Source organism: Psammomys obesus, unplaced genomic scaffold (assembly GCF_907164565.1).
Source record: "Psammomys obesus unplaced genomic scaffold, mPsaObe1.curated_primary_1811, whole genome shotgun sequence".
Taxonomy (NCBI): domain Eukaryota; kingdom Metazoa; phylum Chordata; class Mammalia; order Rodentia; family Muridae; genus Psammomys; species Psammomys obesus.
The window spans coordinates 10,042,058-10,058,907 of NW_026596039.1; the positions used below are offsets into that span (position 1 = coordinate 10,042,058).

The 16,850-nt window shown below is 41.5% G+C and overlaps 1 protein-coding gene across 1 annotated transcript in view; it reads right to left on the bottom strand.

The window, feature by feature from the left end:
- The window catches only part of Nxpe2 (neurexophilin and PC-esterase domain family member 2), a 22,028-nt gene extending 8,956 nt beyond the window's left edge, over nt 1-13,072 (bottom strand). The window contains exons 1-2 of the mRNA XM_055622369.1: nt 13,050-13,072; nt 11,989-12,097 (exon numbers count right to left, since the gene is read on the bottom strand). Of these exons, the coding sequence (XP_055478344.1) occupies nt 11,989-12,097; nt 13,050-13,072 (132 nt within the window). The remainder of the gene's footprint in view (nt 1-11,988; nt 12,098-13,049) is intronic.
- Nucleotides 13,073-16,850: the final 3,778 nt, after the last annotated feature.

A 16,850-nucleotide genomic window follows, 5' to 3' on the forward strand; every position in this document is an offset into this window, starting at 1 on the left:
TTCTTTCTTTCTTTCTTTCTTTCTTTCTTTCTTTCTTTCTTTCTTTCGTTCTTTCTTTCTTTCGAGACAGGGCCTCTCTATGTAGCTCTGACTGTCCTGGAACTCACTGTGTAGACCAGGCTGGCCCTGAACTCACAGAGATCTGCCTGCCTCTGCCTCTGCCTCTGCCTCTGCCTCCCAAGTGCTACAATTAAAGGCATGATCCATCATGCCCTGCGGCCAAATATGTTCAAAGGTAGTATTTTAAATTGTCACCAGTAACATGTAAGACTAACCTTCATCCACACCTGTCTCATTGGTCATTGTAGCAAACAAATTAGAAGGATTATAACTAATGACCTTTTCTAGAGTGTCAAAAGAAAGATTTGATTGAATGAAATATTTACTTAACAGTCAATAAATATCACTATAAGTATCTGAATGATGAATTAATGGGAATAGATATAACCCCCAATTTCAGACCCTTTCAGGCATTTGGAGTCTCCCCTGCCTTCAGGGGCAAATATTTACCCAACAGGGTCCCGTGACAGCAGGTTAAAATGGCACAGAGTGGTCAGGGTCAGAGATCTACTGGTGTTTGTCTACTAGGTCATTTCAGTTTTGCTTTTTAGTAGCCTCAATGTGCTATTTCACCTGTTTTTAAATGTTTTTCTGGCATAATGTAATTATGTAAAAATAATTGCATGACATTGTGTAGAATTAGAGAGCTGCCCGATTGGAAGAACCATGCATCTTTGCTTAGTGACTTTGGTCGGATGCTCACTCAACCAGAGAATCCAATCAGTTTAAATACTTTTGGTTTGTGGAGTGTTATCAACACAACTATGTGAAGACTTAACAGATGGAGATGGCATTTTGCTACTGTACAAAATTATACTAGTTATATCAGTGTGTCTCAATTTTATTTTTATTTAAATACTTCTTTACTGATACAGTGTCTTTTTTGAATTGTCTTTTTTCTACATCTAACCCCTTTCAGACCTACAGCAATACTCCCACTGTAAATCTATTTCTATTCTCTAAACTAACTTAGAAACAACTGCACATTTTATTTTATACTTCCTTCTACTGTATCATTTCCATAAGATTTTAAATATATTCAAGAACTGTCATTACATTTGTTTATTTGGGAGGCAGCAGCATGTTCCATGGCACATACATGGAGATCAAAGGACAACTTTTGGGAACCAGTTCTCGCCTTTCACCACCTAGGCTCTTGGGACTGAACTCATATCATCAGGTTTGGACCTCTCCTGGCTGAGCCATCCCGCTGATAATTCAGGCATCTCCGATATTAAAGGGGGAAAGCCATGTGAATACTTTACTCTCCTTTAACTACTATCCCATTCTTTTCTCATCCCACACTCCCACAAGGTAAGTGTCTTGAGAGTTCTCTCCCATCTCGGCAGTGTCTCTGCCACCACTCATTCATTATTTGACTTAGTGTTCACTTTTTACCTCATCATTACCGGCACTTTCTCCTCACTCTACAGCTCACATGTCTCAGATTCCCACAAGTTCAGCTGTCATTAGAGTCTAATGATGAATAAGTCTACTTTTCAAAAAACACATGTTTCTCAACAACAGATTTACGTATTCAGTCATGTGTCAAAGGACTGTCTCCACTTAGATGACTTTAAAAGACCCCATAGGAAAACATTCGTGTCTAAATTAATCCTTTGTCCTCCCAATATTATTCCTCCTACTTCACTTCAGTAAGCAATATCACCATCCATGAAGTTGTACAAACCTCATATATAAAGCCTGGTTAACCCCAAATCTTTACCTTCCATAGTCAATCAGACTTGCCATCAATTCGTTCATTGCTAAATGAGCCAGCCCTTTTTGAAGCTATGCCCCATTAAAAGATAATGAATGTCTGCGCCTTCAAAGCCATTCTTTCTTTCCTTTTTTCTCCCCCAACTAAACCATGTTGGAAAAACTTACAATGCACCAGCTAAATTCACCAAGTCACTCTCACTTGTGTGTGTGTTTATCTGTGTGTGTCTGTGTCTATGTGTGTGAGAGAGTGAGTGTGTGTGTGCGTGTGTAAATATTCTGTACACATTCATGTACACATATATATGTATGTACAGGTGCCAGAAGTTAAGGTCAATTGTCTTCTTCAATTGCCTTTTACTTTATTCTTTAAAATAGAGTCTCTGAATCTGAAACACACAGATAAAGCCAGCACTGAACAGCAAGCCCAGACACCCTCTTGTCCTCTCCAGCTCTAGGATTACAAATCAATGCTGCCAAACCTTGCTTTTTTTTTCTTTTTCTTTTTCTTTTTCTTTTTTTTAATGAATGTTGAGGAAGAAAACTCAGGCCCTCATGTTTGCATGCAAGCACTTTACAAACCAAATCATCTCCCTAGCCCTCTGACCTTTTGAGGAAGCCTTATGCTAAGCATACCAACACATGCTCATATCCACTCTCTTTCCTTTCTGAACACATGATCTGTGTTGCACTGAGCATGCTGACAATGTGCCTCAGCCGTATGGGTATATGTATGATTCCCATATATAATCCTTATGATTACTTATTCAGAGAGAACATTGCTTTGCAAATAACCTGGTGCGTTCCTTATCTGCAGCAAATAAGTCTTTATTTACTGTCTTACTTTCTTTATGGCCTTGTACTCACCAACATGCAAACCCTGCCTTTGACCACAAAATGAATGACCTAGATAAGCTCATTTGCTTGAAGGCCTTGGGGCTTTTACTACTCAGCTCTTGCTAGTAGAGGCCAGTGAACAATGGCACTTTATCTTATGTGTTTTCCTCTTTGCTGGAGGAAGATCTTGAGCCTATAAGAGAAATCCCTATCTTGGAGACTAATTCACTATCTTTGCAACTGCTACCATCTGGAAAATTCTTTAGACATACTAAAACTTTTGTTGATAAGTTTCCTTAGAGCAATAAGTAGTTTTGGAGCCATTAATCTACTAGTGAGGCCACAGTAACAGGCTGGAGAAGGACTACATGGGTTAGAATATGTAATTCTAGCAGATTGCATACAACAACATTTGCAGGATCTGGGGGAACTGAGAGAAAGCTGTTCTGTCCCAATGGAGGTCTGCTCAGAGATGCTTGGTAGAGGAATCCTCAGAGAAGATCTGGGAAATCAAAAGGAACCTCTCTTGGTTGCAGATCATTTAAGTTTAGGAGGAGTGAAAGATGTTTCCATCCTGAAGGCCCGACACAGAGTAAAGGAGATATGGTGGCTTTGTTCTGATTGATTTTTTTTAAGTCTAAAAACATGAGAAGCATAATTTTACAGTTTACATATTCCTTTGACAATGGATCAAATTCAAACTTTATACCCAAGTAAAGACTTGTAAAATTTATATTCTGACAAACTGATTTCCAGAATTAATTTAGGAGAAGCCCTGCTTGAGAATCTCATGGCCACACTGGGGTGTGTGTGACCTACCACCCTCTCTCTCTAGTAATTCCTGTGCTGAAACTCCATTCTGCTCATACCAACTCATCCCCAAATCATTTTCTGCTGCAAAGTCAAAAATCCCGACCTTTTCTGAACAGAGGGGTCTCCGAAAGAAACTCAGCCTGTAAGAGGCAGCAGGAAGAAGCCCTGATTCCTGCTCCTTCATCTTCACAAGTGACCCACACAAGCACTAATTCTAATGCACAGAGGTGAGGCTCTTTGACTCCCTCTTAGCCGCTCTCTTCTGCGTTGCTCTGCACCTATCTTGCTTTCTTTGCTTTTGTTTTCTGAAGCTAAGGCTCCTGGGGGAGCTCTCCTAATAACCTATAGGGAATGGAGGAAAATCCGAGTGAGTGAAGTGGAGAACACAGATAGAATGTGTCTTTTGACATGGGCTCAGCTTGGCCTACAGAGAGCTCTAAAACTAACTGTCCTGTGGTAATTGGTAAAGCCAATACCTGTATGGGCTAGGCTCAATAAGGATTGCAAAGATTTCCTTTTGGAGTCCAAGTATAAGTGTTATGAATGATTGATTACTGTGTGAAAAGAATTAGCAACCACAGTCTTCCCCTGGGTGTTTGAAGTCTGAGAAATGGCCTACAGAGACTTCCTGTCAAGACTAGCTAACCCCTCTTCCATGCTGTACCTAAACGTGCTGATCTTCCAGGTTCAAGGAAGTAACAGCAGTAAGAGTAGTGGTAATAAAAGCAGCTAGAGAAGCCCACCTAACCCCAGCTTCGTTTTATGGAGTCTATATGTCTGTCCTTTCTTTATTTCCGTACGGCCCCAGCCAAGGTTCCAGGACCCAAGCCACATGGACTGTGGCAAGAACGGATCCCTAATGTCATAAGCATCTCTCTTGCAGGCATGATAGCATCCGAAGACTTTGTCTAGGTGATCAGCTCTGGGGTGATTGATACTCAGGTGCGCAAACCTCGCAAGGCAGCTCATTCTACAATTCAAACCACACGAGGAATGGCTGCTTTGTATAGGGCATTCTCCAACCTCTCTCTTGACTTTAAAAGCTTCCTTAGATGCTCCCTGCTCTTCCAGTTTTTGTCTTTTTCCTGGATACCCAATTATCATTCCACTTTTTGGTTGCATTGTGGACCCAAGAGAAGAGTCAATGACCTTTTGTGAAGGCAGTTTCTAAGTGTGTGTTTCAGATGGACTCAAATCCTTAACAAATAGTTCATCAAAATCTGTTCTCAAGAAAAAACAGAGCTTACTCCAAACTGCTATAGTATTTTACTAGCCTTTAGATGCTCAAGATACAGTGCTCAGGCCCTCTGTGTTTCAGTTTCCTGTGTTTTCATCAGAATATAAAGTTATTTTATTAAAAATTTTTCTAAGTTGTGTTAAAAAAATAATGGTAAGAAAGAAAAAAATGAACCATAGAATAAAAAGGATATATAAAAAGTTATAGGTATGAAATATATTTTTGTTTAAGAATGCATTTAGATAAAAGAGTTTTAAGTGGTAAACTAGTTTTGTCCTCGAGTAAAGGATTGTTCCAAAAGGAAACAGAAGGAATTGAGAACAAAACCAGAAATCTGAAGCATACTTCTGAAGGTCCAAAAGTGTTGCCAAAAAACATACATGAAAGCTAAAATTTAAAGTATAATTGTGTATATGATTAAGTTGCTATAAATAAATGTTTTTTTAAAAACTTGCCAAGTTGGGTTTTACCCATACTTCTTATTACATTTAATCAGTCAGTCCACCAAAACTGAGAACAGTTCGACAGAGAGATGCCCCACCCCCACCCTGAACACACACACACACACACACACACACACACACACCCCACGGGGGAAGGGGAGGGGTGCAATCAACTTCTGCTATTTGGCATTTTCAACATGGAGATTAAAATAAAGGCAGCCTCAAGGCCCATGGCAAATGATTACAGACAAGAGAAGAATTCCAGCTGACAAACTTAGCTCTTCCTGGGGAAGGCACACTTCCTTAGGCCTGTGAGAACCTCTCTACAAAGAAAGCACACAGAAGCCAGGAGAGGATTCTAAAGGGACTGATGGTTGCCACTGTGGGGAAACCAGAGATTTAGAAAAGAACTGTCCTTGGTGGGGTCGGGGACAGGGGTGCCTTGACCTTGAAAGTGCAAGGAGGGAAACCACTGTGAGGCTGGGGTTTCCCATCCTCCAAAGGCCGACCAGCTACCATCGAAGTCCACAGCCACACTCAAACAACTGTAGACGGCCACGGAGGTTCCTCGGGTCACTCTTGATATGGCAGGTGAAATGCTAATTTTCTCCTCACTACTGGGGCTTATGAAGTGAATCTTTGTAATAATAAATAGTGGTGACTATACTCCAGAGCCAAAGGAGTTATCCTCGTCAACCCCAGGACTTCAGAATGGATCTGCATGGGATGGAAATCCCAGCTAGCCTCTGCAGCTAAGATACGGAGGTTGAGACCGTGGCAGCTACTGTAGTGTTCTGAGGCTTCAGAAACTGTCCTAATCACACTTCCCCAAAATTAAATGTACGTTTGTCTTACACATAAACAGAAGGAACAGGTGACCGGGCAAGGGTGTACACTGACCAAAAATGGCTGGTAGATTCACGCCAACGCGAGATTCTATTATCCTATACAGATTATTAAGGACTATGATCCATGGCACCCCAAAATGCAGACATTAGCGAGCCTAGTCACTTGTGTTTTAGGGAATAAAAATGAATATAAAGTCCATAATATTAAAAAAAATCATAAGGTCTCGTCTGTTCTCTCCTTCTTATAAGCCAGGAGACGAACCAAGCCACTGTCTTTCCTTAACCTAGGAGTCTATGGGACAGGCACACCCCGAGGAACTGAGAGACAATGAGAATTTACACAAACACACACCATGGAATATATAAATGCCTTCCGATGTTTGATGATCTTGTCTCAGGATGGATGGGAAGACTTGACAGAGCCATATTTTTAATCTTACTGGATCTGGGTTTTAGTTTGTTTCTTTCGATCTTCACTTTTTGGTTTGGTTTGTTTTTAACACAAGGGATCTTAAATTCAAAATCCCAATGGCCACTTAGTATTCTGACAGTCTCACAAGGGAGGCTGCCATCATTAAATGCTCTGTGCATATACCTGACACTAAAACACGACTACTCTGTACTACAGGGTGCTTGGGGGTGTGGGGAGAGATGTGGCTAAGAACACGGCTACACACAAAGCCTCCTTCTCAAACCACTCCCCTGTTGTTCTGGGTTCCCTCCCAGCTCTCTTCTGCTTGGAGCAAACAGAAAGAAGAAGCTTGAGGGTCTCCTGACTGAGGGAGGAGATTGACAGACAAACAGGGAAAGTTTTGCTGTTAAACTCGCTTTGCTAAAAGGTGGCCTGGGCACTTTTGATGAGAACTGATAGACTAAGATCAGAAAGGAGAGGAGAACCTCCCCTATCAGTGGACTTGGGGAGTGGCATGCCTGCAGAAAGGGGAGGGAGGGTGGGATCGGCAGGGGAGGAGGGAGGGGCTTATGGGGGGATACAAAATGAATAAAGTGTAATTAATAAAAAATAAAAAAATAAAAAAAAAGGTGGCCTGGGCAATTACCTAATTTCCCCATAGCTCAATTCGTTTCGAAGAAAGAAACTCTATACAAGCAGCTCAGGTTGAAAGACCACACTAACCTAACAAAATTATGAGTATATTGCGGATGAAGTAATATTCTCATGGGGCCACTGGTACTACCTGCAAAGAGCAGCATTACACAGATGCCTGCTGCCTGGGGACATGGACTTCACAGTCACACCGCCAGCTTAGCCTGCATAAAGGATCCTTACATCCTGAGGTAAAGGTGAAGCTGGCAATAAAACACATCAGCAATCTGGAGCAGGTTACATCTGCTCAAAATAGCCTCCTGCAGAGACGAGACTCCGCCCTATGAACTAAGAGATTGACTGTATGCTAAGATCTAAAGGGAGGCGGGTTCCTTCTCCTCAGACTAATACAAGTTGATAGTACCCTATTTGATCTTACTAACTACTTAATCCCAGAGTCAAGATGGAACTGGACCCAAAGGATTCAAGTGAGCCCACAAATGCCTGCTCCTGTGGACTGGGGTCATGGCTCACACAGAAGCCTTTAAAAGTCAAATAGATAGAGCAGAGGAGAAAAGGACGCTTCCTCTGCCCACCTTGTTGCTCTATTGAAATAGATCTTTAATTTTGTTTGTCGTGTGTGTGTGTGTGTGTGTGTGTGTTTGTGGGTACGTGTGCAAGCACAAGTACATTACACATGTGACATGTGGGCATCAGAGAGTGTGAGTGTGTGTACAGAGATAAAAGAACAATCTTGAATATCAGTTCTCTTTCTGCTTGTCTTGAGACAGGGGCTCTCTTATTGTTCTCCAGGACATACACTAAACTAGCTGGCCCACGAGCTGCTAGGGTTCTTCTGTCTCTGCCTCTCATCTCCCTGTAGAAGTTCTGAGATTACAGACATGCACTACTACAATGCCAGCTTTATGTGGCTTCTGGAGATTCGAACTCAAGTCCTCATGCTTACACAACAAGCACGTTACCCACTGAGTCATCACCCCAGCCCCCTGTTAATATAGCTTTAATCTCCTACCTGCTTATACTTTCATGTCTTACTAGAAACAAAATATTCAGTGTGGTTTTTACTGTATCTAATAGGATTTAATGTGCTACTGTAAAAAAGGTAAAACAACAAATAACTCTTTTTGTCTTTCTCATTTCATTGGCTGTCTATCTCCCATCCCAAGTATGATGGCTATTTTTGGTTGTCAACTTGACTACATCTGGAATTGAAACCCAATGGCTAAGTACACCTGTGAGGGATTCTTCTCTCTCTCTCTCTCTCTCTCTCTCTCTCTCTCTCTCTCCTTCCTTCTAAGTTTGAAAAGCCATTTCAGATCTGGATCTTGAGGTGGAAAGATTTTAATCTAGATCTTTTGATCTGGGCCACACCTTCTGGTGGCAGATTACATAAAAGAAATGGAAGAAGGCTTGTTCTCTCTTTCCCTTCTTGCTCTTGCTCTTGCTCTGGATGGTAACTCTGTTTTTTCACTGGCATTAGAGCCTATTGCTTTGTGATTCTAGCATATACTGAAGATCAGCAGAGACATACAGCCTCATGAACTGAACAACTACTGGATCCTTGGACCTTCCATTGGTAGACAGCCATTTCTGGACTAGCTGGACCACAGCCTGTAAACCATTCTAATACGATAGATAGACAGATATATAATATAATAGATAGATAGGTAGAGAGAGAGAGATGATAGATAATACATAGATAAATAGAAAATAGATGATAGATAGATAGATAGATAGATAGATAGATAGATAGATAGATAGATAGACAGATAGATTCTACAAGTTCTGTTTCTTTAGAGAACCCTATCTAATACATCAAGGTACTTGTTTCTTCTTTTGTTTTGAGATAGGTTTGTTGTGTACCCCAATCTGGCCTCAAATTCACTATGTAGCCAAGGCTGGTCTCAGATTTATTAAATAGCCCTAACTAATCTCAAATGCATACTCTTCAAGCCTCAGCCTCTAGAGTGTTGGAATTACAGGGTTTAATTTTTTTGTTATTATTATTATTTACAATTTATTCACTATGTATCCTGGCTATAACACCCTCTCTCATCTTCTCCCAGCCCCACCATCCTTCTCTCTTCCTTCCTCTATGTCCCTCCCCTAGTCTACTGATAGGGGAGGTCTTCCTCCCCTTCTATCTGACCGTAACCTATCAGGTCTCATCAGGACTGCCTGGATCCTCTTTCTCTGTGGCCAAGTAAGGCCACCTCACCAGGGGGAGGTGATCAAGGAACAGGCAAGCAAGTTCATGCCAGTGACTACTTCTGCTCCCCTTACTAGGGGACCCACATGGAGACTGAACTGCCTATAGGCTATATTTGAGCAGGGGGGTCTAAGTCCTCTCCATGCATGGTCCTTGGTTGATTCATCAATCTCTGCAGGACTCTCTGGGCCCAGAATTTTTGGCTCTGTTAGTCTCCTTGTGGAGCTACTGTCTCCTCCAGGTCTTTTTATCTCCCCCTTCTTCCATAAGATTCCCTGCACTCTGCCCAAAGTTTGGCTATGAGCCTCATCCTCATGCTTTGATACACTCCTGGGTAGAGTCTTTCAGAGGTCCTCTGTGGAAGACTCCTGTCCTGTTCCCTGTCTTCTTCTACTTCCAATGTCTATCCGGTTTGCCCTGCTGGGTGAGGTTTCATCCTCTTCTCTAGAGTCCTCCTTGTTATTTAGCTTCTTTAGAACTATAGATTTTAGTATGTTTATCCTATATTATATGGCTAATATCCAGTTATAAGTGAGTATGTACCATGTGTGTCTTTCTGCTTCTGGGTTACCTCATTCAGATCAATAATCAATAAATGGGACTTCATGAAACTGAAAAGCTTCTGTAAAGCAAAGGACACTGTCAACAGAAAAAAAAAACAACAGACTACAGACTTGGTGAATACTACAGATCTTCACCAACCCTACATCTGACAGAGGGATAATATCCAGAATATATGAAGAACTCAAGAAACCACAAAACAAGTAATTCAATTTAAAAATGGAGTACAGAACTAAACAGAGAACTCTCAACAGAGGAATATTGAACAACAAAGAAACACTTAAAGAAATGCTCAACATCCTTAGTTATCCAGGAAATGCAAACCAAAACGACTCTGAGATTCCATCTTACACCAGTCAGAATGGCTAAGATCAAAAACTCAAGTTACAACACAAGCTGAAGAGGATATGGAAAAAGGGGAGCCCTCCTCCATTGCTGGTGGGAATGTAAAATTGTACAATCACTTTGGAAATCAGTCTGACACTTTCTCAGAAAATTAAGAATAGTGCTATCTCAAGAATAAGCTTTACCACTCCTGGGACATATATCTGAAAGATGCTCAACCATACAACAAGGACATTTGCTCCACTATGTTCATAGCACCTTTATTCAAATAGCCAGAATCTGGAAATAACCTAGATGTCCCCTCACTGAAGAATGGATACAGAAATTGTGGTACATTTACGCAATTGAATACTACTCAGCTATTAAAAAACAAGGAAATCATGAAATTTGCAGGCCAATGGATGGAACTGGAATTACAGGGTTTTCCCCACATCACGAAGTTACTAGAAGGCACCACTAGGGGCAAACTTCCCTGCTTACAGAGGAGAACACTTCCACTCCCTTTAAAAGACTGCATGAACCTTCAGAGTTGTTTGTTTCCATTTCAGCTAAAACACCTTAGAGAAGCTTATGAGAAATCATCCAGGGTTCCCCAACCAGTCTGACTCGTTCTTAAAAGTGGAGTTCTTAAAAGTTGTAAAATGTGGATTAGACATGGCTTATTACAATGTTAAACTACACAAGCCCAGAAGTGTCTGTGTTCATCACCTTTTCTTTTCAAATTCATGATGGAGGACCCCATACACTGAGCAAGTTCAGAAATGTACATCTTAAACTGGGCAAATCCAAGAACGTGCCTTCATCTTCATGGTCTTTTCTGTATGATTAAATATAGGCTCCTCAAATAAGATCCTCATGTGCCCACCATTCTGAGAGATCATTGCTTTGCAAATGATGCCAACATCCTCCTCACTCGCAGCAGGTATATTTTTCCCCACTCTTCTATGCCTGGGTTGTACTTTCTGGCTCTGTAATTTGCCAAGATGTGATCCCATGGCATCAAGATCATCTCCTCCTCTGGCCTCAGAAACTATAATCCAATTATATCAGTCTTAAATTGGTTGACTTTTCTACCTTCTCATTGTTAGTTTCTTCTCTCAGGTCGTTGTTGCCTCTCACCTAGGTCAGATCACTAAAAAACAACCTTTTTTAAAAAACTTTGTTACTGACAATCTATTTGTTGAGCACCCTTTATGTGTCTGGCATGGGGTTATAGCAACAAGTAAGTTCATACCAAAATCCTTGTTGTCCTAGAGGTTATCATATGTTAGCTGAAAATAGACAACAATCAGTGGATATAATGAACTGGTAAATTCTACAGCCTAGTAGCATGCGGAAAGGACTGTGAAAAAAAAAATTCAGGCAGAGAAAGAGAAATGTGAAGAGGTAGAGGGGGAGCTGTGTCAGTGTCAAGAAGATAAAACCTAAGCAATCAGATGATTAGAGAGAGAAGAAATGGGAGTCAAATCAAATGAGACTGCAGATAGAGAAAATCCAAGTAACCGTAAGTGAGCTATACAAAGAGTAACAATACCTCCATGATGGAGAAAGAAGACTGAAGCAGATATAATTGGACTGTAGCCTCTGAGGCCAGAGGAGGAGATGAACTTGAGGCGGATGGCAATGCCAAGCAGTAAGGAGAGGCACAATCCACCTGTCTGTAAAGAAGCAATAACTGCCTATGTACAGATATTGCACAAGGGAGTGCTGTAGAACAGGGACCCTTCTTTCAGTGCCTTAAAAGATGATAATACTTTTAACCTTAACTTCTTGCATTTACAAAGAGTAGCATTCAAGTGAAGCCACTCTGACCCTCCCTAGGAAATTATGTAATAGGAAACAGTTCTTACCTCTGTGTGGTTTTTTGAAGCCATGAAGACGACCCAGAAAACAAGGATAAATATCATCATCAGGATCAGTTTTTGAGCTGAGGCTTTTGGAAACAAGGCAAGCAGTATTCTAAGAGTGAGGACAGGAGAGGTCATCACATATTAAATAAAAAGTAAATTAAAAAATAAGTAAAAAATGCCCAATGCCTCTGAGAGCTTTGCTCACTCCTCTGTTGTTCCAGAGTGGGTTCACACACTCCTGGATTTTGCCAAGTCACCACTGAAAATCAGATAGAGAGCTTTTCCCTGAGGCAGGGAACAAAACAGGTTGAGAGACTTCAGGTTTCTGACTCAGGAGCGGCCTTCCTGCTGTGTCAGAGCAAGTCTGGAAGCTTTCCTTGTATTCAGGACTTGGTGTGGACAGTCAGGTCAGCCATCACTTGGGCAAAAAACCTCCCCACCCCCTGCAATTCTCTCATCACCCTGCTAATCTGACAAGTGTCTCTTCCAGGTTCAGTAATAGGTCTCTTATTTAGTTATTCCATTTTTTAAGGCAGCTTTCTTCCACCTCACGTTCTATCTTTTTTATGTCATAATAGCTGACTAATGATTACCCCCCAAAGAACAGCAGTTTCAGAAAAACTCAGTGTTGAGTAGCCAAAGTTTTTGAGTTTTCATCTTACTATTTTTGAAATCCAGAATCTAGGAAAAGCAACAGAGTTAAATTTCAAGTGTTCCTCAAAAACAAAAACAAAACAAAAGCAAAAACGAACAAACAAATAAAAACACGTGTTTTTTTTTTAAACTAGTGTCACAGTGGGTGGAGGACCTCCTCTCAGCACAGCTCCATATACGTACACGTATTATTCCCATAGAGTTGGCATGAATCAACACTTGTCCTGACTCTACATGGAACAGTACTATTTCCTAGCTATTCTACAGGGTTCCGTGCCATTCCTTCCCACTTTAAGGTATTTTTAAGCCCGTGTTTTGTTGTCCTCTGCAGCAAAGCCCCCGCTAGGCTGCAGTCCTCCCACTTGCCCCCATGGTGCAGCCCATCAAGAAGACTGGAAAGTACACACCTTTGGGTGAACATCCTCCTCATGCTCTCATGTTCTCCTACAACACTGAGAGCTATCCAGAGAGGTTCCTCGTTGCACGGGCTCTTTACATCTCTTTCAGCGTTGGAGGGTCTATCTAAAGCTTCAGTGATCAAAAGCTGACCTTTAGCCTGTAGGCACAGTGCCATAGCAGAGATTACCAAACTCAATAACCTGTTCCTGTTCACCACAGCTTCAGGAGGAAGCTCTGCTCCGAAGTTTGCTTTCAGAGAGATGATTGCAGGCAGGTGTGGGCTGTCAGCTTTTCTTTTCTTCCAGCCAGGCTTTCCATGCTCATGACAGTGTCCCCCTCTCACTCCACCCCCTGCCTTAGGTTTGTTCATCTGTCCAGTCTGTCTGTAGTCCTTCACCTCCAAGACAGCAGAAGTCTCTGAACCACTGGGAAGAAGAGCAAGTCTCCGGCCACAGGTCTGCCTCAGACTTACGTGCTTGGTTCTTGGCAGTATTTCCAGGGCTTTCTCTGTAAACTCTTCCCCTTTGTTCTAAACTTTCATCAATATCAAACATTCCAACAGTTTCAATAAAACCTGAGGCCACAAGTAAATCAGCCACAGGTCTCAACCCCACTGTAACCAGCATGTTGTCAAAGAGAACTGTGAGGAGCATAGGTGCCATGACACCAAAGATGCTAAGCAGCCACAGACAGCCACCTGTCAGAAGACAGTCTCCCACCACAGGGCATGGGACCAAATGTGTATACGCACTTTGCTCTTCCAGAGGGTAATCATATCTAAATCTCTTCGTATAAAGTATAGACCTAGATACAGACCTGTACACGCATGCATGTATTTAGCACATATGTATAGATATAAATGCATATAGCATTTGTTCATTTACATCGATGCCAATTCTTCCAAGCATGTGACCAATTAACTATATATTATATACATTAGTGGCTGTGACCACAGCACCCTGAAAATTTTGGGAAAACGAAGAAACGCTATCAGTCCTGTCACCCCACCCCAGGAGGACAAGCTGTTCGTCATGTTCTCATCCACTGTCACATGCTGTATGAAGTAGGAGAACTACAGCCGTATACCGCGTCATGCCATGCCAGACAACAATGGCCAGCTGTAATGGTGGTATCAGAGAGTGTATCTCTGGCAATGCCATACCTGTTTCAGTGTGTGTAAGTACATGCTATGATGTTTACACAGTGACATCATGACCCAGGTTTGTGCATCTCGGGACATAACTCACGTTTAAGTGACGTATAAGTCGCAGTGAGCCCAGGACTCTTTTTGCCAGCTTCACTTCAGTACAGTTGACAAAAATTATATATGTTTACATTACAGAGTGATGTCGTGTTACATATATACATGATTAAACGAGCACTAAAATAAAATTAAGACATTCTCATAGTTCATTTTATTGATGACATAAGACCATTTAAGACCTATTCTTATGGGCTCAGGATAAAGCTTAGTAGTACAGAACTTGGCTAGCATGCAAAAGGCCCTAGTTTCAATCCCTAACACTGACAAAAATTACTGACCTATTGTCTTAGCAATGTTCAGGTATACAATGTGCTATTGACTGTAATCACCCTGCTATCCAGGAGGGCTCTGGAGTTTATTTTTCCTGTCTTGTTGAAATCCTGTATCCCGAACTCCCATCAACTCCCAGCAGCTACCATTCTATTTCTTATTTCTGTGAATTTGACATTTTTAGAATTCGCATACAGAGAAGGGCAATTAGTCTGTCTTCTGGGCTTAGCCCACTCCAGTAGGCACATTGTCTTCCAAGTTCATTGAAGTCATTGCAAATGATAAATTTTTCTTTCCTTTGAAGGGTAAACATACACTACCATATGAACAAAACAATTTATTAATTCATTGTCAGGCCCTCACACAATTTTCATATGTTAACCTTCTTGAATGGTGCTGCAGTGAACATGGGAAGACAAGTAACTCCTTGGTGTTCTACCTTTTTTGTCTTTGAATATATATCAAGCCACAGAATTACTGTATCACAAGGTAGTTGCTTTTCATTTTTTCGAGGAACCACCATGCTGCTTTCCTATCAGTGGTTACATAGAATTCTCCTCCCTTCCTATCTTTCTTTAAAAAGCCATTGTGACACAGTGTCACTGTTTAGTCATATCTCTTCATCAGTTGTTTGACATTATTTCTTGCCTAATAACTTGGCAGAATTCAGTAACGAAGCCATTGATTCTAAGGCTTTTCTTTGCTGAGATTTCTTTTTAGACTTGTTTTTTGAGTGCGGTATGTGCATGCATGTCTGTACTCCACATGTGTACAGGGCCCTCAGAGGCCAGAAGATGGGAATGGGTCCCTGGAACCAGATATAAATGGATGTGAGTCACCATGTGGGTACTGAGAATCGAACCAGGGCCTCTGGAGAAGCAGCCAGTGTTATTAACCCCTGGGCTGTCTTTCTGGCCCCTACTGAGAAGCTTTTGCTGCTATTTAAGCTCCTCACCTAGTGCAGCTCTATTCTTTCTGCCTTGTGGTTTTGGTAGTCTGTGTGTTTCCAGAACTTTGTCCATTTTCTAGGTGATTTCAAACATGCTAACATCTAATTGTTCACAACAACCTCTCTAACATATAATTGTTCACAATAACTTCTCCTATGGTATCTCCATTTTGTCTGTTGAAATGTCTTTTTTTCTTTTATGACTAATTGATTAAATTACGATTGTTGAATACATCCCCTTTCTCTGCATCTCACTGTTACCTGTTTCTGTAATTGGCCTCTTGGGGATGGGTGGTCAAACTTGATCTGTTAGAGCTACCCAGGCTTAGACCCTGAGGTCTTCGGTGGCATTAGTATGTTGGCTCTCACCAGCAGGAACAGGAAACAGACTGACAAGAGAATTCCATTCCTCCCCTTCAGCCTGAAGGTTCACTATAATGCTCTTAGGGACAGATCCTAAAGAAAAAAAAAAAAAAAAAAACAGATAAAGTCCTCAAAGTCCCTGCTCCAGAATCATAAAAGCAGATGATAGCTTGTAGTGAAAGTCTAACGGCTTAAAAACAGGCATGCTAGCTACCTGATTAGGTTTATTCAAGCTTTATTTATTTATTTATTTATTTATTTACTTACTTAATTAATTAATATGTGTAATCCTGTAGATTGAACTTAGAGCCCTGCATGTGCTAGAAAAGAATTTTATCACCAAGTTACATCCCGTCCATTGTCAGTTTGGGGAGAAGGGGGACATGTGTTGGTAGTGTGTGTGCACATATGTATATACATATTTGAATGTGTGTGTGTGTGTGTATGTGTGTGTGTGTGTGTGTGTGTGTGTGTGTGCGCGCGCACACACACCTGACGTTGACAATGGGTGACTCTCTCAGTTCTCCACTTTATTTACTGAGAGAGAATCTCTCGGTATAGGTGGGAGCTCACAAATTTGGCTAGTCTAGCTACCCAGCTTGTCATGAGGATTCCTGGCTGCTGCCTCCCCTCAGTGCCAGGATTATAAGTAGTAGCCATGCCTACCTGGCTCTGCCTGGGTTCTGGGGATCAAATGTCAGTCCTTATGCTTGCATGGCAAGTGCTTTACCCACTGGACTGTCTCATCAGCCCTTGTCACTTCTAAAGAAAATTTCCACAGCCAGGCAGTGGTGACACACACCTTTAATTCCAGCACAGTAGGCAGAGGCAGGAGGAGCTTTGTGAGTTCGGGGCCAGCCTGGTCTACAGAGCAAGTTACAGAATAGCCAGGGTTACACAGAGAAATGCTGTCTAAATAGATAGATAGATAGATAGATAGATAGATAGATAGATAGATAGATA